The sequence below is a fragment of the Gymnoscopelus braueri genome, assembly GCF_963280865.1.
Source record: "Gymnoscopelus braueri genome assembly, chromosome: 13".
Classification (NCBI taxonomy): Eukaryota; Metazoa; Chordata; class Actinopteri; order Myctophiformes; family Myctophidae; genus Gymnoscopelus; species Gymnoscopelus braueri.
The window spans coordinates 3,334,352-3,355,866 of NC_137615.1; the positions used below are offsets into that span (position 1 = coordinate 3,334,352).

The 21,515-nt window shown below is 39.2% G+C and overlaps 2 protein-coding genes across 2 annotated transcripts; both read right to left on the reverse strand.

Annotated features, from left to right (window-relative positions):
* Positions 1 to 1,462: 1,462 nt before the first annotated feature.
* LOC308097982 (uncharacterized protein) lies at positions 1,463 to 11,586 on the reverse strand. The gene is made up of 8 exons (XM_080446180.1): positions 11,548 to 11,586; positions 9,175 to 9,229; positions 6,815 to 6,997; positions 6,533 to 6,729; positions 6,081 to 6,141; positions 3,387 to 3,428; positions 1,776 to 1,967; positions 1,463 to 1,690 (listed from the first exon to the last, which is right to left on the reverse strand). Exons 2-8 carry the CDS (start codon positions 9,194 to 9,196, stop codon positions 1,488 to 1,490), a joined length of 900 nt encoding a protein of 299 aa, XP_080302306.1. The 5' UTR covers positions 9,197 to 9,229; positions 11,548 to 11,586; the 3' UTR covers positions 1,463 to 1,487.
* Positions 11,587 to 16,009: 4,423 nt separating this feature from the next.
* On the reverse strand, positions 16,010 to 20,190 carry LOC308097983 (interferon-induced protein 44-like). The gene is made up of 8 exons (XM_080446181.1): positions 20,053 to 20,190; positions 19,669 to 19,715; positions 19,531 to 19,555; positions 18,961 to 19,162; positions 18,372 to 18,521; positions 18,068 to 18,242; positions 17,772 to 17,872; positions 16,010 to 17,141 (listed from the first exon to the last, which is right to left on the reverse strand). Exons 2-8 carry the CDS (start codon positions 19,706 to 19,708, stop codon positions 16,971 to 16,973), a joined length of 864 nt encoding a protein of 287 aa, XP_080302307.1. The 5' UTR covers positions 19,709 to 19,715; positions 20,053 to 20,190; the 3' UTR covers positions 16,010 to 16,970.
* Positions 20,191 to 21,515: the final 1,325 nt, after the last annotated feature.

The following is a 21,515-nucleotide window of genomic DNA, read 5'->3' on the forward strand; positions in this document are numbered from 1 at the left end:
AAAAATATACTTCGAAAAATATTTACTTTTGGGCCAGCGGTCCGGGCACCTAGGCTCCACTGACGCCTGGCGTCGCGGGTCCGAGTCCGATGCCAACGGCCTTTGCTACGTGTCACTCCCCATCTCTCCTGTCTGACTTCACTTCACTATCAATAAAAGGCATAAAAAGCCCAAGAATAAATCTTTTAAAAAAAGAAAAGAATACCTAAGCCTACTTGACTACATTAAATGTGAGTTAGTGTTCATTTTCAATAAAAAATAAGAAATAAGACACCACCTTGGATTTGGCTATAGATAATCAACTGTTTAATTTCACATTTCTTGAGTCCTAAAACCTAGGGTTAAACACCAAAACCACCTTTCTAGGTTGAATAGTAAGATATACCAGTTTTTGTATTTATTTTTTAGAGAGTGATAACTTTCACTAAGCTACAAAATTGGAACTTGTATCATACCAAAATATAAACTAGAGACATGGAAGAATACAAAGATACAAAAACAATTACGGCCACCTTGGGTGGTACCATAATAGCATGATATTGTTGATCAAAACTAACATAATAAAAGTTTTGGGTCCTCCTCCCTGTATGTATGTGTGTGTGTGTGTGTGTGTGTGTGTGTGTGTGTGTGTGTGTGTGTGTGTGTGTGTGTGTGTGTGTGTGTGTGTGTGTGTGTGTGTGTGTGTGTGTGTGTGTGTGTGCGACTGTGCGTGTGTGTGTCTGTGTGCAGTCACTTATGCATTTTGTGTTAGCAAGTGAGCGAGAGGGAGGGAGAGAGAGAGAGAGAGTGCAGAACATGTTTACACAGTGCTTGTCGGTGTTGCATTAGCTACGAGCTAGTACTATGGATATTAAGACACTTTTTCAAGAAGAAAAGAATGAAGGCAAGAAGTGCAATGAGTGACACGGAAGAGTGTATAAGGGATAACAGGCTGTGGCAGGGATGAGTTGGGTCACCTCATTCATACCTCATTTTCACTTCTGACATATGACTATTTAGAAGATTTTTATTATGATTGTAATGCAACTTGCCAGGCCATGCAGGTATACTATTCCAACATTTAAAAAAACATATCAGACAGCAAGCACAACAGTTTGTTTCTGAACACTAGTTTCATGATCAAGATCAATAAGTCACATCAAGTCAAAACAATGCATCATTATAATACAGCTTGTGACATTATATGCAATGACCTTTGCCATATGCTATTAAATTGTCCCCCCAAAAAAGTATTAAAAAAAATAAATACAGCTTCTATAGTTCCCAGTTTGACATCATTAATATATTCATACTGATGTATTATATACTGGTAAAGTATATTTAGTTATTTAGCTGATGCCCTTATATAATAATTATATTAATAATAAGGGTAATAATAATAAGGGTAATAATAATAATAATAATTATTATTATTATTATTATTATAATTAATATATTATTATTATATTATTAGTAGTATTAGTATTATTATTAGGTCTATGTGTAAATTAAACCGAGTAATGCCCAACAGTCTCCAGGACTTTACTGAAGGCTTTCTTATTGTGGCTGCAGGTCAGGAATTCACCTTCCCAGAACACAGTGTCGACAGTGAGGATGACATCATCTCTGCTCACATGTCTACTGCTGTCATCTAGAGGAGCTTCAACATCATGTCTGTGATGCATCACCACCAGAATCACCCGTTTACCACCTTTCAAGAGAGAGAAAATTAATGATATAATTAGGAAAAGTTATACATCAATTAATCCAACAACTCTTATAAGATGATTTCTCACTCGGAATCTTCCCCATTGCCTGCTGGACATCAGCTCCAGTTCGTGAGGGGCTTGGGCAGAAAGCCAGGATGTAGTCACTTTCTTTCACAGATTGCTTCTGAATCTGTCCTTTATGTTCAAGTCGTCTAGTGAATTCTTCATGGGCACCACAGGTCTCTCCAGCCAAAACAATGAAGAAATTGAAGAGCTGCCCTGTTACCAAGATAGGAATAACTGTAATAACTGTAAAATGACAACAACTCCACAATATGATATTCATCACAATAATTAAAATAAATAAATGAATGAAGGAATTAAATGTTACTTTTTTTTCTCCCTTTAATGCAGTTAATTTGGTTAATTTCGTACAAAAAATGTACTCCATGAAGTGCAGATGTCCGATGTTTTAACTTTTTCTTATTTTGTGATGAGTTTGTGATGGGTGCTCGTCATTTCTCCTGGGTGCTTTAGCCCAGAGGCACCCACAATATCAGCGCCCTTGTGACATTGTACGACAGATGGTGAAACTTAAATTAAAAATCCATAATGGGTATCGGACAGATATCAAAATAATTCTGATTAATAGCTCCAATTATGATTACACATTCATTATTTATTTGTTGAATTGCTTGGTACTTGCAAGGCAGCTGTTCCTGTAAGAGAAGTTCTTGCTCCTTCCCCCCTCACACACACACACACATGCAACCAAGTCCCACACGGCAGCACACACATATGTGGAAGGAACATACCGCAGAGTCAAACCGAAGAGTAGTTCACCCAAAGAATTACTTATTTTCTATGAATTTGTGAAGCCTTGCTTTCATGGAGATTGTTTTGTTTTTGTCGCATTCCTGAGACAATAATTTGATGACCCGGTCATCGGTCAATATGAGACTCAGGACACTCTTTGAGTCTCCACTGGTCATCAAATTATTGGCTTAAGAATGCAACAAAAAAAAATCTCTATGAATTTAAGGCTTCATGGGGTGTATAATTGATAGAATTTCTTTTTTTTGGGGGGTGAACTACTATGTCCATACCATCCAGAATGGTCAGAGATGGTTTCTTATAAATCATAAATTAGATTAGAGTGGTGATGGTGTGGTGTATATCTTTTATTGCCTCAATGCGAGTTAACATCAAAGTAGCACCCGCTCCTTACTCAAGTTCAACGACGGATTTAAACAAGCAAGCCTGCACATTTTACCAAAGAGAATCAGTGCAAATTAACCCTGAACTGGTAATGTTTCTGTCTTTAATGTCTGTGTCGCCTCGGAACATTTTCTGTAGTGTAGAAAGCTGCAAAGAACTTCAGTGAGACTGAGGCCTCTTCCTATCCCCACATCCCCCACGGCCAACAAAGAATTATATGAAGTCTTTGCCCTTATTTATCAAGGTAAGATGTATGTTGGGTTTGATTTATGTTGTACTAATCTCTCATGACGAATTCTGCTCATAGCGAATGGGTTCCCAGATTTATGTTGTACTGTATTTGCATAGTAGCGTAGTTGGAGTATCAAGCCTGTAGAGACTGTTGTTAAGAAGCAGAGTAGCCTTGTTTTGAGGACGTTATGAAGTATTAACATAATAATCACATGAAAGCCATAGAAATACAATTCATATTCTTCCCACCTGATGAAGATACGTTTTCCGATGCCGGCTGGGAAGTTTCTCCTAATGGAAGAATAGTTTGAATGGGTTAAATGCAGTGGAAACATTTCCCCTTCCGGGTACGGTCATACCGGAGTTTGATTCTGCCTATGCGGCTGATTCTGCAAATGCTTTTCAATGGGAACGGAGTGGAAAGCCGCGCAATGGCAACAACACGCTCCGTTCCCTTTGAAAAGCATTGGCAGAATCCACCGCATAGGCAGAATCAAACTCCGGTGTGACTGTACCCTCAGGATCAATAAAGTGTGTTAGGGTACAGTCACACCGAATTTTTGAGCATTCTTCTTTCTTTTTTTTTTTAGGAAATCCCCGAATGGCAACAAACCGTTCCCATTGAAAAGCATTATAATAATATTTTCCCCCCTTTTCTTTACCGAAGGGTTTCCCAGATTGCTAATGCTCTGTGTAAAGGTTGACCAAACGGCCGAGGCTCCAAAAGATTTCAGAATTGCAGATTTTTGTGTTATATGTTTCCCAAAACTCCAGGAAACTGTCCCGTGCAGAATATAAACAGTGAAGGCCTTGGAACTACAAAAATGAAAATAAGACTTGGAAAAAATATAATTGCAAAAAATTGAAAGACAACTAAAGACAACAAACCCTACCCTGCAAAAAAAGGCTATACCCTTAAATAAGGGACCTGGCAGCTCTGTCTCAGAGCTGTTAACGGTTTTCCTGCCGAAGCATTACTGTCTGTCTACCCTTGCAGCCTCCTTTAAATAGGGAGTGGATCCGACCACAAGTAGGCTACATAATCTACTTAGCTATCCATTAGTTCTTACATACATTTCCCATGTCATAGGAATAATCTAAGCCTTTAAATATATGTTGTAACTTGTAAAATAATGAAATCACATTTTAGGCGCCAATATAATCAAAAAGACTGTGCTACTACTGTTGATTATGTCTTGTGTATTATTGTATATTATTGTATGTCTTTAATTGTCTTAATGAATTGAAAACACAGAACCACAATGGAAACAAGCCCCTAGGGATTTTTTATGCTTTTAACAATCATTGTAAACCGTACCTCTATACAATCTGCAAACTGTTAATAAAGTATTCAATCAATCAATCAATCAATCAATCAATCAATCAATCAATCAATCAGTACTTGACACATTTCCTCGGGAACTCCCTTCTTAACTCTTTGACTGCGGACGACGCGATAACGCGTCAAGTGCTACTTTGTCCAGTTGGCCGTCGACGCGCTCGACGCGCTGGACGCGCGTTCATTGTTTAATCTCTGATTGCGCTATGCTGCTTAATATTCAATGTTATTCTCGAGTTCCACTTACTTCACGGACATCTGCATCCGGTTTCATGGCCTGGATTCCGTTTCCGGTTTTTGATTTTTTTCCCCAGTCATTTTCGTCCAAAATAGGTAAATAAACGGGTTTTCACACGGTATAACGGACAAACGGACAGCTTCTCTTCTATAATCTATGGTCTGGGTGACGATCAGTCATCGCCGTCGTGTATCACAACGTAATTTTTGCTGATCAAAACAATCTGGGTGACGTCACATCCGTTTTCATGTTTTTCCTTGTCTAATCTATGTAGGGTGAGATGAGACCCAACGACATGATCAAGCAGTCATGTGCTGCTCCCTAGTGGCGGATTTGTGCTGGGTCTTTACATTATGTCCCCTTAAATTATTTTCATGAGAAAAATTCAAAATATAAAAATAAAAAAACACGAAAATTGTTGGCACTGGGGGAGTACTTTATGAAAATACTCTGGCAGTCAAAGAGTTAACCAAATGGACTCGCCCTGCTCTGTTACTTTCGGCACATAAAATAAACAGAATGTTCTATGTAATGTTCTGTGTGTTATTTCTGAATTGAATGAATACAGGTAAAAGAAATACATGTCACGCTATACAAACAGTCACTTCCACAGCCGCTTCCAAGCCGGCTATAGGTGTAATTACTTATTAGGCACAGGTGTAGTGTGTGTGTGCGTGTGTGCAACGTCCCTTTTAGTGTGTCTGTATATAGGGCACGGGCTGCCCCGTGACACCAATATTGGATAGTGGTGTTCCAGTGTCTGCCCCCCTCCCACAGTGGGCACTTGTTAAAAACGGGGTACTTGAGAGAATCCATTGTGGATTTTTGGTAGCCTGGTTCCAGACGAATCTGCCAATCTTGCAAAAAAAAATTGCAGTATGCAAATATGGGGCTGGTTTATCACCAGAGGCATTTTTTTTATTTGCACCTCGGAAATGCAGGTTCCGCACAGAGATTCCTGACTAATATCTACACATTAGTCTGGCCATGTCAGGGTAGATTTTGGGGGGAAGACAGGACACTATTTGGGGAGAAGACTCAGTGGGCACTACCTCAGTGATGTTGTTGCTACACATCCCATGCCTATTTCAAAATGACACGTTAAACTCACTATCGATGTGTGCAGGGGACACACTGTATTTTACCCGGATGATGCTACATTGTCTGTGATAAAATCATCAAGGAGAACAGGCTGTGGCAGAGATGAGTGGGGTCACCTTCCTCATTCCCCCAAACACTGTAGATCATTGTTGACACAATGCATTCACAATACCATGCATGAGCATCTTAATATTGGTAACTTAATTTTCATTAAAATATATCTCTTTTTTTAAATTATTTTCTTTATGATTGTAATGCAACTTACCAGGCCATGCAGGTATACTGTTCCAAATGGACTTCAAGGTGGTTTTCCAGCGGTGCTGAAACTTTAAAAAAGTGTATCAGACAGCAAGCACAACAGTTTGTTTCTGAACACTATATAATACAGCTTGTGTAGTTCCCAGTGTGACATCATTATTCATACTGATGTATTATATACTGGTAAAGTATATTTAGTTATTTAGCTGATGTCCTTATCCAGTATAACAATGGATAAGTGCAGTTGGGTTTAAGTCCCATCTGTGCTGCCGACGTGTCCTTACGCAAGACACTGAAAATCCCAAGCTCCAACCTGACCCTGTTCTCAGACCTCCATGTAGTGAGAGGCCTCTAAAGAGAGAGAGAGAGAGAAAGAGAGAGAGAGAGAGAGAGAGAGAGAGAGAGAGAGAGAGCAATAAGAAGAAAATAATAATGATTATGTGTAAATTACGCCAATACCGAATAATGACCAACAGTCTCCAGGACTTTACTGAAGGCGTCATCATTGTGGCTGCAGGTCAGGAATTCACCTTCCCAGAACAGAGTGTCGACAGTGAGGATGACATCTTCTCTGCTCACATGTCTACTGCTGTCATCTAGAGGAGCTTCAACATCATGTCTGTGATGCATCACCACCAGAATCACCCGTTTACCACCTTTCAAGAGAGAGAAAATGAATGATATAATTAGGAAAAGTTATACATCAATTGAACCAACAACTCTTATAAGATGATTTCTCACTTGGAATCTTTCCCATTGCCTCCTGGACATCAGCTCCGGGGCTTGGGCAGAAAGCCAGGATGTAGTCACTTTCTTCCACAGATTGCTTCTGAATCTGTCCTTTACGTTCAAGTTTTCTAATGAATTCTTCATGGGCACCACAGGTCTCTCCAGCAAAAACAATGAAGAAATTGAAGAGCTGCCCTGTTACCAAGATAGGAATAACTGTAAGGCTGGAGATCTTATTGAGGGAAACTGTCAATTGTACAAACATATATACCATGTAATGATACCAACTCCACAATATGATATTCATCACAATATTTAAAATAAATAAATGAAGGAATTAAAGCAGTTATGTTACAAATGTTCACTCATGACATGCTCAGAATAGGGATCATGGATGCTACAGTATGGTTCATTGATTCAGTGATTAGCCCATTTTGGGTGGGATCCCTATTTGTAACAATACCTTTCAGGACGGGAACCCTTTTTGGGGTTCTTGTTGCTATGTACAGTATATAGAAACATACATTTGTTGTAATTTTTTAATAAATATTTGACGTTTTTCAGAAAACTTTTAGAAGGCGTTTTTAGAATCTGCCTCAGGTCTAAATGGGCTAATGAGATTCACTCTGATTGTTTGAGGCTCTGTGACACTTTAGCTTGTGTCTCTTGGTACAGAGCTGCCAGCATGTTTAACTAAAGTTAGCTGCTTAGCTAAATGACTATAGGCTATGTTGCTGAACCTACAACAACGGGTTAGACATTTAGCTAAAGAACCAAGTGATCGACGAGAGAGATGCTACAATGTAGAGGCTGTTTTACTGTCATTACTCTGCTGCTGTTCAAACGAAACAATACTTTGATTGGCCTGAATACCGATGGTAGATGTCATCACTATGCCACAATTATATTGAGAGGCCCACGATAATATTGAGACATTTTTGTTATTGCGATATCACAATATTATAGCTTTAAAAAAAAAAAGCCCTGACGATGAAAGCAGAGCACTTATATTATGTGAAAATGTGAATATACACAAAACATGACATGATCATGAAATGTGGGTCTCTTTTGAAGCTGTATTGTGTGGTATACATGGACCCTACAATAAACAAAAGGAACTAGAAAAGTGCGCTACTCTGGGAACAGATCTCCGCCAGGCTGGATTGCCAATGTGTGAAAAATCAGGAAACATCGGTCTGTATCCATGATTCCATTATTAATTTATGTTTGTTTTGTTTGTGAAACAGGCTGCGGGAGCCTGAAACTTTGGAAGCCAATTATAGCCAATTGGAATAGACTAACTTTTGTCGTTTTGTCGTGAAAGACCCAAAAGAGAAATTTGATGTCTCCCCGGGACTGATGTCTCCCCGGGACTCAAAAATAGCAGCTATTTTCACTTCTTCTTAAAAGTTAATATGCATGTGGAATTCATGGTATCTCTTCAAAACACTAATCATAATAATGACATTCTTTTGAAAAATGTTTGAATGTTATTTTGTTTTGTATCTTCTGAAATAATAATAATAATAATAATAATAATAATAATAATAATAATAATAATAATAATGATAATCATCATCATCATCATCATCATAAAAAATAAACAAAAAAAGGGGGTCCCGACCCATAAACAAATGGGTCCCGACCCACTGTTTGGGAAAGTTGATCACATGACTCCAGAGATAAAGTGTACCGATGTGTGTGAGTTTCGGAAAGAACATCTGTAGGACTAGCTGTAAAAAGTGTGTTTTAGAGAAAAGACAAAATGTAAAAAAAAAAATGTTATGCTGAATTGGCCATGACCTGTACATGGTGAGTCATGATCCAAGGAATCTAGAGGGGAGAAACATTATTATAAGACCTACGCTTCAAGAAAAGCACCTGTGGTGATCCAGTGAGACTGAGGGTCTCTGGCTCATCCCTCACTTTAAAAAAATATATATATATATATACCTAGGCTATCACATCCCACGGGTGAACTTCAGTTTTTAGCTTCACCCAGCCGAGTGCTGCCCACAGAGGAGCACGACGGGGGGAGAGCAGTTAGGGGTTAAGTGTCTTGCTCAGGGACACTTCGACACATTGCTGAATCGTATCTGGGACCTCCGGAGGGCTCACTAACCATTCAGCTATGACCGCCCCACGGCCGACATTATGTGAACTATGTGTCTTTGTCCTTATTTATCAATACAACAATTTATGTTGGGTTTGATTTATGTTGTATTGTATGTGCATGTAATAGTTAGAGCATCAAGCCTGCAGTGTAGAGAGTGTTAGCTAAGGAGCGGAGTAGCCTTGTTTTGAGGACATTATGAAGCATTAACATAATGATCACATGAATGCCATACAAATGAAAATCATATTATTAGCACCTGGTGGAGGAGCTGTGGCCATCTCCAATGCCGGCAGGAAACCGTGAAGTCTCTCCTATAGAAGAATAGTTAGAATGGGTTAAATGCAGTGGCACATTGCCCCATGGGGATCAAGTGTGTTAGCCTACCTATTATGATGCTTATTTTCCGACCAATATTGGATAGTGGTCTTCCAGTGTATGCCCTCCTCCCACAGTGGGCACTTGGGAAAACTGGGCACAATATTTGGGGAGGAGACTCAGTGGGCACTTCTTTAGTGAAGTTGTTGCTACAGTACACATCATATGCCTTTGACACATTGCTATTATAGTTATTCCAAAATGACTCACTATCAATGTCTGCAGGGGACGCGACTGTATGTTTTTTTTTTGTATGTATTTTACTGTATGTTACCCCGATAATGCTACATTGTCTGTGATAAAACGAAACATAAATCTACCATAGAATCCCCATTGCTTTACCGTCTGAAGGCCTACATCAGTGAGGTCTGACTTGGAGTCCAAACTATGATTAGCAAGTTGTAATTTGCTATGCATGTATGTTTACATCCATTAACCTCCACTTTAAAAAAAAAAAAGGCTATCAGTGCCACATCCACTATGTGAAGATGTTGAGATTTTCCACTTAAGTCATTTTCCACCTTTAAGTAATATGAATATGTCTAGCTAATATGGTGATAAAGACTATAAAAGCTGTGTACAGGGAAAATAGTTATTTTATGTATTTAAATATAAATAACAGCTTTCCAATCCATTCGAGGCCCCTAGATAATGGGGTCTCAAACAGTCAGGGGGCCTCATGAGACATCCTAAAATAATTATTATATATTTTTTTATATATATATATAAATAAACAGCTTTCCAATCCATTTGAGGCCCTTACAAAATCCAACATGGGGCCTCAAACAGTCAGGGAGCTTCACTTGAGCCCCCCCCCCCCCCCCCCCCCCCGAGCTATGTTACATATTGTAACAAGACTATCTTAGACATTCTAAGTAATAACACTGATTCATAGGTTTAATCGAGTATAAACATGAAGAGAGTTGACATGATGCAAATTAAAGCTATCTGTGTCCTGCAATTGTGTGAATGTGTGAATGTTTTGGTTTTATCTAAAGTATCCACCCGAGAAAGAAAGAGAACTGAACAGCAATAATATGTGATTTATAAATTGAAGCTGTTTTTGAGGTCATAATTTCATAACAATTCACAATGAATATAACTTCTATGAAGTAGTGAGATTGGATTGGAATATAATTATCAGACAGACAGACAGACAGACAGACAGACAGACAGACAGACAGACAGACAGACAGACAGACAGACAGACAGACAGACAGACAGACAGACAGTCAGACAGACAGACAGACAGACATCTGTCTGTCTCTGTGGACACACACATACACATTATTAAATCACTTGCAGTTGCATACTGTTGTTAGACCACTTGCAACAGTAATAGTACAGTCAGCATTCGCTATTGTCACAGAACCACGGTAAAACAGTGGTTCCCAAACTTTTTAGCTTGATCTGCTATTGTCGATACTTTCTTTTTTATTATATATAAATGGAATTAATTTGATAAACGTTTGAGTTTGTTTTAAACTCATAATTTTTATTTTCTTCATTTTTTTGAAAATCTTTTGAAATAAAATAATAATAATTAGGAAACAAAAAATAAAGGGGTATTTACTCGCGACCCTTAAAAATGTGTCCGCGACCCACATAGGCTAATTGGTCCCGACCTAGGGGCCTCATACTGGGGTTTGCCAAGGGCCTCCTGATCCCTAAGCATGACCCTAACTAAGCTAAATCAATTTCCCCATCTACCATGAATAGACATTTTAATGCAGGCAGGCACGCACACACACACACACGCACGCACACACGCACGCACGCACGCACGGCACACACAGCACACACACACACACACACACACACACACACACACACACACACACACACACACACACACACACACACACACACACACAGAACAACAACATAAAAGGATAGGGAAATATGACAATGAGCAATAATGTGTGTGCGTGTGTGCGCATGTGTGGGCATGCGTGAGCGTGTGTCGCTCATGTGTGCACGCTCCATGTCATTCATGTCACATTGCCTAAGCTTACCCAGATAGCTAGACATATCTGTCATATTCCTTTGCATTTGGTATCAGACTAAATGTTCACGTCTCCACTTTGACCACCTGTTGTGATTTTATTAATCAAAACAGGCTATTATTGAACACATTTTCTGTCACAATGTTTCCTTCCTTGATCATGTCCTAAGATAACTTAGTTGTTGTGTAGGAGTCTGAGATAGCATTAGCAGTCCAGATTAATGAAATCATTTAATTCAAAACACTTACAGTTTTTAGGTGATTTGCAGAAAACAAAAAGCAGCAAAGTATTTTCCTCCTTGGCTGAGCAGGGAACAGTAACAGAGCAGAGCGAAGGAAAAATGGAATGTGTTGAGCAGTGTTGCCAGATGTTGCGAAAGAAACAAGCAACCAGGTCTATGAAAACAAGCCCAAAATAAGCAACAGGGCAGGTCAGTCAAACTGTATTGTGTTGTTTCAGAGCTGTGTTTCTCAAACACTTTCATGTCAAGGACCCCAAAATGTATATGTATTAGACCCCCATCTGAAAATATTTCCTGCCAGTGATCCGCATACAAGATTTGTTGTTGTATCCTATGTGGCCGTCTTTCAAGGAGGGGCTAGATCCAAGATCAACGTTCGACGATAGCCACGACTTTTGCAATGGAGTGTTTTGTTGGCATTGCACAGCTTTCTGGGTGTTGTGCACACCTTGTTCATGCGTTATATGCGCATGGGTCCCTCAAGTAGAGGAAATTTGTAGCAGTTAATTGCTCGAGACTGTTACTCTACTTACGCTTCTCCGTTTTTTAGGCTGCACTGTCTGCACAACACGGGCACAACCTGCAACCAGTGCGCAGGTGTGACTGTAGCCTTAGCCTATTTTCCAATGCATATAGGGTTAAAGTGGTTAACTGAAACAAGCCAAATAAGCAACTACACTTTAGAAACAAGCCCCCAAAAAACGCAACCCGCAACTTCCAATATTTACAAGCTACTTTACAGGAAAACAAGCCCAAAGTCGCTTATAATAAGCAGACTTGGCAACACTGGTGTTGAGCAGAGAGCACACACCTTAACTCCGCTGTAAGCGTTTTTTTTTTTTTTTTTTTTTTTGCCTTTTAGTTCGTTTCTTTTTTTCAATTCCAAACTTCCATTCCAAACTTCAATGCTGAGGAGTCAACATTATTCATTTAGAATGCATTAATGCATAGGCTCCCTGAGAGCCTATGCATTAATGCATTCCCTTCAAATCCACTCTCCCATGCTCTGCACTTGGGGTAAGACAAGTGTATTGGCTATCAGTTTCAAAATCAATAGGCCTATATTTGATCTGCCGTTTTGCAATTAGGCCTATACCGTAAACTGTTAATGAAAAAAAGATGAAAAAATATTAACCAAACAACCAGGCCAGGGGTGCCTGAACAAGTTTTGACGTGGTGGGGGGCTGAATACAAGAACGGTCGGCAACAATACCTACTCGCCACCAGACAAATTCCGGCGACCTTGGAACAGTCAACACCAGGTGTTTCTGGGCACCAAAACCTACTCGGCACCAGTAATACTGGGTACCAAAACTCACTCGGCACCAGTAATACTGGGCACCAAAACCTACTCAGCACCAGTAATACTGGGCACCAAAACCTACTCAGCACCAGTAATACTGGGTACCAAAACTCACTCGGCACCAGTAATACTGGGCACCAAAACCTACTCAGCACCAGTAATACTGGGCACCAAAACCTACTCGGCACCAGTAATACTGGGCACCAAAACCTACTCGGCACCAGTAATACTGGGCACCAAAACCTACTCAGCACCAGTAATACTGAGCACCAAAACCTACCCAGCACCAATAATACTGGGTACCAAAACCTACTCGGCACCAGTAATACTGAGCACCAAAACCTTCTTGGCACCAGTAATACTGGGTACCAAAACCTTCTTGGCACCAGTAATACTGGGTACCAAAACCTTCTTGGCACCAGTAATACTGAGCACCAAAACCTTCTTGGCACCAGTAATACTGGGTACCAAAACCTTCTTGGCACCAGTAATACTGAGCACCAAAACCTTCTTGGCACCAGTAATACTGGGTACCAAAACCTTCTTGGCACCAGTAATACTGGGTACCAAAACCTTCTTGGCACCAGTAATACTGGGTACCAAAACCTACTCGGCACCAGTAATACTGGGTACCAAAACCTTCTTGGCACCAGTAATACTGGGTACCAAAACCTACTCGGCACCAGTAATACTGGGTACCAAAACCTACTCGGCACCAGTAATACTGGGTACCAAAACCTACTCGGCACCAGTAATACTGGGCACCAAAACCTACTCGGCACCAGTAATACTGGGCACCAAAACCTACTCGGCACCAGTAATACTGAGCACCAAAACCTACTCGGCACCAGTAATACTGAGCACCAAAACCTACTCGGCACCAGTAATACTGGGCACCAAAACATACTCGTCCCGATTCTGTCTCTATCGGGACGTAACTCAAACGGCTGAAGCAGACTCAAGTCCGCTTCAGATGGCGTGCCTCCGTCGTTTTAATTTTTTTTTGCCTAATAGTTCCTACTATGGGCTGTAGTCTCTCTGCACGTAACCTCGCATCACCAATCTTTCCACCTCGTTATTAAATTGCACGTGTGATCCGGTCTAGGCCACGCCTACTGAAAAAAACAAAAAAAGGCAAATCCTTGTGGAGCCGCTTTGTTTTGGTTCCCCCTGTTTGTTTCCCCAATCCCTATTTAAATGGAATAGAATTTCCCAGTGGGATAACAAAGGTACAGACACTAAATAGTCTCCGGAAAGTACACTCACATTTACATTTAATTTGTATTTTAAAAGTAAGTTAAACTACACCGCATCAAGGATTTTATTAGTGAGGCCCTATTACAATGCCATTGATCACGGTCGGAGTTAACGGAGGGTGAGGCTTGCGGGTTCCGGCCGCCTGATGACGCGTCTGGTGACGTAGGGTTACTTCCGCTCCCGACCGGATCATAAACCCGAAAAAGGTATTGATCCCAGGCTACTCTGCACGTCCTCTCTTACTCACTCGCATGCATGCATGCACGTACGCACACACATATGGATTTGCTTTGTTCAGGACCACAGGAAGACTAGAGGCTCATTCATGTGTCTCTAATGGGGATCCTTTAACACAGTGGTTCTCAACCTGCGAGTCGGGACCCTCAGGGGGGTCCCCACCTGATTTTGGGGGGGGGTCCACAGATGACAGTGAAGTGAAAATGTAAGGACTCAAATACCTCAAAGAGGTAAAGAAAAGAAGAAGACCATTACTGCATTAAAAGTAATCAACAAACTATACAGTACTATAACAACGGGTCAAACATTGGTCAAATTGTGACAATAGCAGATCTACAAGCTCACAACGGCTCGCATTGTGAGGCGTTGTGAGCTATTAGATCTGCTAGTTTCACAATATTTATCATTGGAACCGAGTCAAACAAAATGCAATGCCTCAACTTATATCCTACATTCCAAGTGCTTATTAGCTTATTATCCCCAGTTCAAATGGTTATTTTTTGGAGGTCACGGCCTGAAAAGGTTGAGAACCACTGCTTTAATAAGCATAAACCGCATCTACATACCTGCTGCTATGTGGACCTTGCACCTTGTGTCTAACCTTACGTACATACATAAGAAAAATAGAACTGGCACATCCACAGGAGGGCAGGTGCAGGGCCAATCTTCGTCTTCGTTCTGAAGAAGACTTGTGTCTTCTGCTATGTGGACCTTACCAAAGCGTTGACACTCTTTGCACATTATGCCTAACCTCATGCAGTACCTGCCTGCTGCTTTTTATGCTATATCGCGTATGTATGTATGTGTATGTGTATATATCTTTGATATGGTATGTATGTTTATTTTTCTGTTTTCTTCTTCTTCTCCCTGCTCTCCCCATCTCCGCTCCCCCTTTTTTCCTTACTTCCTGATAATAATGAAATGATGGCGTTGCATATACCCACAGATTTACATCTGTAAACCTGTAATATGACAATAAATCTGATTCTAGTAGCCTGGTAGTGTGCCTCAGTTGATCTTTCACATGATGTGTGTTGAACTTGTGAGTACAGACAATCTGATTGTTTACTATAACAGATATGTCTTTTTTTTCCTCTTTTTTTTTTGTAACAGATGTAGAATGGTCCGGGATGGTGTGAGAGCCCTCATGTGTATGTTTTGTCAATGTTATTGTTGTTTGTGTGATTGTTTCTTGTCATTGTTGTGCCTGAGGACCCCCTCGAAAACGAGATGATGGATCTCAGGGGGTTTATCCTCCAATAACATTTTGAAATAAAAAACAAATCTGAATAAACTCAACCTCTCCTCTGAATGACGGGAGACTGTCTCTGAGTTTGTACCATAGGCCCTACTGTAAAAAAAAAATCTGCTTCACACCTAAAGTAGTACATTTAGATAAATATAAAATACTGTATGCAACTTTGTGTCATGTAATATTCATGAACCAATTGGTTCATGAGTGCGGTATAGTGATTCAGGCTATTTTAATTTCTATTTCATGTATTTTTCTTCAAAGCAAGGTGAGATACAAGAGTAGAGCAGAAAAAGCAACAATCATACTCAACATGTATTTAAGTGTTTTCATGTTATAAACCATGTAGCGAGTGAACGTTCTATACCATGACCAAAAGAATTATAGAGATGGAAATGGACTGAACATTTCACTCTGGGCGGATGTTAAATACTTTTATTAAACAGTGGTTTAAATAAGGTAAGTACTGTAGGTGGAAAAAGCAACAGAAAATGCTAACATACAGGTCTTACAATAGGCTACACAGTATTTTATTTTTTATTTTATTTTTATTGAATTCTTTATTAGCAGTTTGAAAACAGTATGGCGGTACAGTAAAACAAAAAGCCTGGGATATTGCTTCAGTGTTGCTCATCAATTGAAGCCAAAGTGCTCCAGATTAAAACCAATATGCCGACCAACTGCTACCAAAAATATAAAAGGATCAATAGTGGAATCAATATGGAATTGGATCGAAAGCATAATCGATAAGGGGATCAAATACTATGGTTACAAAAATAAAATAAAAAACAATTCCCATTCCAGCAGAGGCTTAATTTTTCTCATGATTATTATTTATTTATTATGGTTGTTGTTTTGGAACAAGAATGGGTCCTTCCTCCTACATCTATGTTTGAATTCACTGACAGATGGAACAAAATAATAAAATTGCAATAATAAAAAATTACATCTTTAAAATAAGTAACAGGTATATAGAATATATGTATTATATGTATATGTGTTTTCAGCATTAGTCATTTTATGTCATTGAAATCTTACAGAAATGAATGTAGAGATCCTGAATCAATAGAACCACGGATCATGGAAAAATCTACCTGACATTTATCCATCTGACTGTCTAAGTCACTCACATAGAAATGTTTCTCAATCTCATCTCATTTCAAAGACCCTGCTGATTTCTATCAAGCACCTGTGTACTGACCTTCTGACCTCACTGTCCCGCACAGTCAAATCTGTGTTAACTCTGAAGGGTTTACAAATGGAACCAAGTGGACCCTGATAAATTTTGTTCAATTTACTGTTTGTTGTTAAATGAATACTAGGAATTTACTGTAGCCTACTGCACCTAAATGAAGCAAAAAATGCGATGGAATCCTTTGAGTTACTCTAATGGCATCTTGTTGATAAAGTCTTCTCCTACATTAATCATGTGTTGCAGTGCAGTCAGTATTAGAACATCAATGTCATTACTCAGGGCAATTTCTTCATGGTAGTTCTTCAAAGGAAATATGCAGTTCACTGGAATACCAGATTTGTTACTGAATTCCTCCATCTGTGATGAGAGCATTGACAGCCTCAGGTCAGTAGGAGATTGTTAAAAGCAAATGTATGTTTGGTGTCATTTTATCGTCTACTCAGGCTTTTGTGAGCACCCCTGACAGTTTTTTAATTTGCTTGATTCAGTATTTAGACATTTGATATTTATTTTATCAGACACGCCCCCTTCCCATACAAACCCATTGTAACTTCAAACTCCATTTTAACCATGTTAGATTCATTGAAAAAACCTGTCCTTGGTTCTGGTGACTGATATTTTCCTTCTAATGCGTCCTTCTAATTATTATTATTATTATTATTATTATTATTATTATTATTATTACTATTATTATAATAATTATTATTATTATTATTATTATTATTTTCACCAAGGACAGGTGTTTTCAATGAACCTAACATGGTTAAAATGGAGTTTGAAGTTACAATGGGTTTGTACAGTATAGGGAGGGGGCGTGCCAGATAAAATGAATATCAAATATCAAAATACTGAATCAAGCAATTTAAAAACTGTCTGGGGTGCTCACAAAAGCCAGATTAGACATTAAAATGACCCCAAACATGTTTGAAAGTGAAATACCCCTTTAACATTCAACATTTAATATGTTATTACCCTCATAAAACTCACCTTTTCCTTAATAAACTTCATCTTGTAGACGTTTTTAATGTCCTTCTTCACCAAAGCAGAGGTCTTATCAATCATGGTGAGAATGCAGATTTGTGGAATGCCTGTGAAAAATGCAGAAACATTTTATTTTATTGTTTTTCTCCCTCCAACCTGCTACTTCGCGTGACAATGAAACATAGACATAATCATTCTTAGTTCTTAACCACACTATTTGGGGTATTTATGTTTTAGGAAGACAACAAAAAGTTTAAAATAACCTTGTGGGAACAAATCATCAAGCTAAAATGTCATTTTACCCATGTCTCTGGCTGCAATTCTGATGCACCTTATCTTGGCTATGACTTCTTGGCGTAAAACGGGCACTTGGTCCGCAGGAATGACGACAACCAGAGCATGAGTTTTGTCCTCTGCAGTGGGGTCAGGGTTGTAGAATGTAGGATCCGTATCTGCTATTGCTTTTGCAATATTGAACTGAATACAAACATGTAAAACTCTCGTTAAAATGAATTGGGATAGGAATATGTCATGAAATATGGTTTGAATGATTCATTTGCATTAATGATTACAATGACCAGGGTGTGACACATGCAGTAATTTTACCGTGTAACCATCCTTTACATGGCCTTTCATTATCAATTTAATGTCATCTGCATGGATTCCACGATCAGTATCCTCAAGGCCCATGATGTCATCGAACACGAGGGGGTAGAAGTTTTGTGCCTTTTCCTTTTGGATTTGAATGGTTTTTTTCTGTAAAAACACCTGTAAGTCAGTGATTTTCAAGCAATTCAAAGGCAGCAAATTCCAGCTTCTAGGAACATTATAATATAGCATATTATTATATATAATATGCGACTGCTATGCTCATGCACCTTATTTCTATACCTCATGTACATCATGTTTGGATGGGTAAATGTGTAGATACCTCGTTGTCTATGTTTATTTTTACCCCCCCCCTCCCCTCCTTTCTTTTCTTTCTCTTTCTGGAAACAATCAAGAAATGATGGAGCTTGCACAAAAACACATTTCACCTACTGTTTTTGGCCCGTACATTTCTGTGATGTGATAATAAAGATGATGCCACAGTTATCCCACTGTAAATTGTGTGTTAAAGTCTTAAGGTGCATTATACAGTAGGCCTACAGTATAAGTAAAAGAAAAAAAGGATGAATACATGATTACGACATACTGTTATGGTGTAACTTGAACCACTAGCAGCATTATCCACATCTGCATCCTGGGTCATTCTCCCCTGAAAGTTGTTGTTGACAGAGTTGATGAAGCTGGACTTGCCAGCTCCTACTGGTCCATAGAGCAAAATCCTGAGGTGTTTGATGTCCTCATTTTGAGGGTGGTATTCCTTCACACTTTTAAGCAGCGTGAGTTTGTCGCTGATTAAAGAAAATAACATCGAAAATAAATATATTAGAAATAAAATACTTAAATTAAATGGCGTATTTTAGCAGATAATGTTTGCTATCAATTGTCATCCCAGACAGTAGGACAGTAGGTGGTAATAGTTAATGTGTGTGTCAAGCGCGTGGGCATGAGGTAAAAGTCGGGACACACACACACACACACACACACACACACACACACACACACACACACACACACACACACACACACACACACACACACACACACACACACACACACACACATGCACACTACAGAACCGCCAGAATGTTTTTAGTCAAAACAAATTATATTTGCTGTTATGTTGCATGTTCATATTTATTTAAAAAGGTTTTCTTACTTCCATTTTGTCTCTCTCCATTCAGCTGAGAAAAAAGAGTAAAGCAAACAATTCATAAAGGAATAGCTACAGTAGCATCAATCATTTGTCATTATGCATTATACATTATATTATTAAATCATAATTCAACTTTCTTACGAAGGAATTCGGGTTGAGGTGTTGATTTGTTGCCTCCCATTCTGTAGCTGCAAAGTAAGATAATTATTGATTATATAGCTATGTTTCAGAAAATATACATAAAGTACCTACCTACACCAGTGGTTCTAAAAGTGCATCCCAAGGACTCCCAGGGGTCCTTAAGGGAGTTCCAGGGGGTCCCCAGCAAAACGAGAAACAGTTGAAATACTTAAGCCTTAAGCTTTTTTTTTGTCTATTTGAAAATAGCAAAAATGTATGTAAGCTACACTGTTAAAATGAATTAAAAAATACTATCATCTCGTATATCATACTAGGTATCCTGCACATTATGATTATTTCATTGTATTACCAAAACTTTGAATGAGTTAACATAAAACAACTTACCTCCTCTGTTCAAGAATTAGAAGTGTAGGTTGATGCTGCAAAATGATAAAATTGACTGAGAGCAACTGAAGCTTTTATCCACTTTCTTTTCGCTGTTGTAAGTTGACTTATGGGGGCGGATCTATCGGTGAGCCTGAGTTGGCACAGAAGACCTGGACTGAACTTGGGCTTATATACGCAGATACAGCTTTCTCCACTGTATGAGATCAATGCAACTTGTGTGTGTCACAACTCTCAAACTGAGGGGGGATGTTCTACACCAGGTGTGAGTCATAAACAACAGTTTCAAGGTTATTTAGGTTTGATAATGATGTACCTTGATGTAACAATGTATGTTCGAATCCTGTAAAAAAGCCAATTTAGCTGACATTGAGGTGCCCACAATGTTTGATGCCCACTCGACCTGTATGCTGCAGCCTGGAGCCTCTCAAAACTGCCATTGCAGATGCTTCAACAAATTTTTAAAAAAGGACAACGATGACTGACACAAACTCTAAATAATGAGCTACACTATCACATTTAAACCTATATGTCAATGTAGGCCTACCTAATATCCATACAATTGACATCCATTTCAAGGTAGACCTACAAAGAAATCTTAAGAATTAAAGCCATTTCTTTCTTTCTTTCTTTTAGCTCATGTTTTATGAAAACGGGATAAATCATCTGAAGTTGAACTGAATAAAATGATGCCCTTCAATTAATTAAGATAACTATAAAGTTATTTTGTGTGTCTTTGTGTGAACTTACTGTATGTGCAAGTGCATATGTGCTTCTTTATGTGCATAAGTGGACAAAGGTGTCTGACATAAGGTCATTTTCATCCCTTGTGCTCACCACATGTCATTTCAGCACTACACTGTACTGTACTCAATTAATTGACTGGGTTAACAGACTTCTCTCTATTCAATTGTTGTGAATGCAGCTTCTCTCACACTTTGCCTCTGGGTGAGAGTTTAACAACAGGAGAGGAAATGTACAGCGGTTGACAGTGACTATGATCTCAGATCTACCCCAAAGGACCCAAACACTCAGGTTGTAACAAGTCATTTATGGCAACAGGAGTGATTGGCAGAGTGACTCAGATACCCCCCCTGTGGAATCGCAACATTCACCAAGGGGCAGAGCGTGAGAAAAGCTGCTTGCACACAGTGGTGTAAAGTAACTACAAGTACATTTACTCAAGTATTGTACTTAAGTACAATTTTGAGGTATTTGCACTTTACTTGAGTATTTCCAATTTCCACTTTTACTTTTACTCCACTACATCTCAGATCCAAATATTATACTTTTACTCCACTATAATCGTTTGAAAACTTTAGTTTTAGTTACATACGGAAGTCTTAACATACATACATTGCACCGTGCGTGCGTGCGTGCGTGCGTGCGTGCGTGCGTGCGTGCGTGCGTGCGTGCGTGCGTGCGTGCGTGCGTGCGTGCGTGCGTGCGTGCGTGCGTGCGTG

Bases quoted from the DNA above. Each gene is read 5' to 3' on its own strand.
- LOC308097982 (XM_080446180.1), bottom strand. From the start codon at position 9,196: ATGGCCACAGCTCCTCCACCAG. The intron at 6,998-9,174 runs GTGCTAATAATA...TCTTGGTAACAG, and splicing joins GGCCACAGCTCCTCCACCAG to GGCAGCTCTTCAATTTCTTC. The intron at 6,730-6,814 runs GTGAGAAATCAT...CTCTCTTGAAAG, and splicing joins GGCAATGGGAAAGATTCCAA to GTGGTAAACGGGTGATTCTG.
- LOC308097983 (XM_080446181.1), bottom strand. From the start codon at position 19,708: ATGGGAGGCAACAAATCAACACCTCAACCCGAATTCCTTC. The intron at 19,556-19,668 runs GTAAGAAAGTTG...CTTTTTTCTCAG, and splicing joins ACCTCAACCCGAATTCCTTC to CTGAATGGAGAGAGACAAAA. The intron at 19,163-19,530 runs GTAAGAAAACCT...TTCTTTAATCAG, and splicing joins TGGAGAGAGACAAAATGGAA to CGACAAACTCACGCTGCTTA.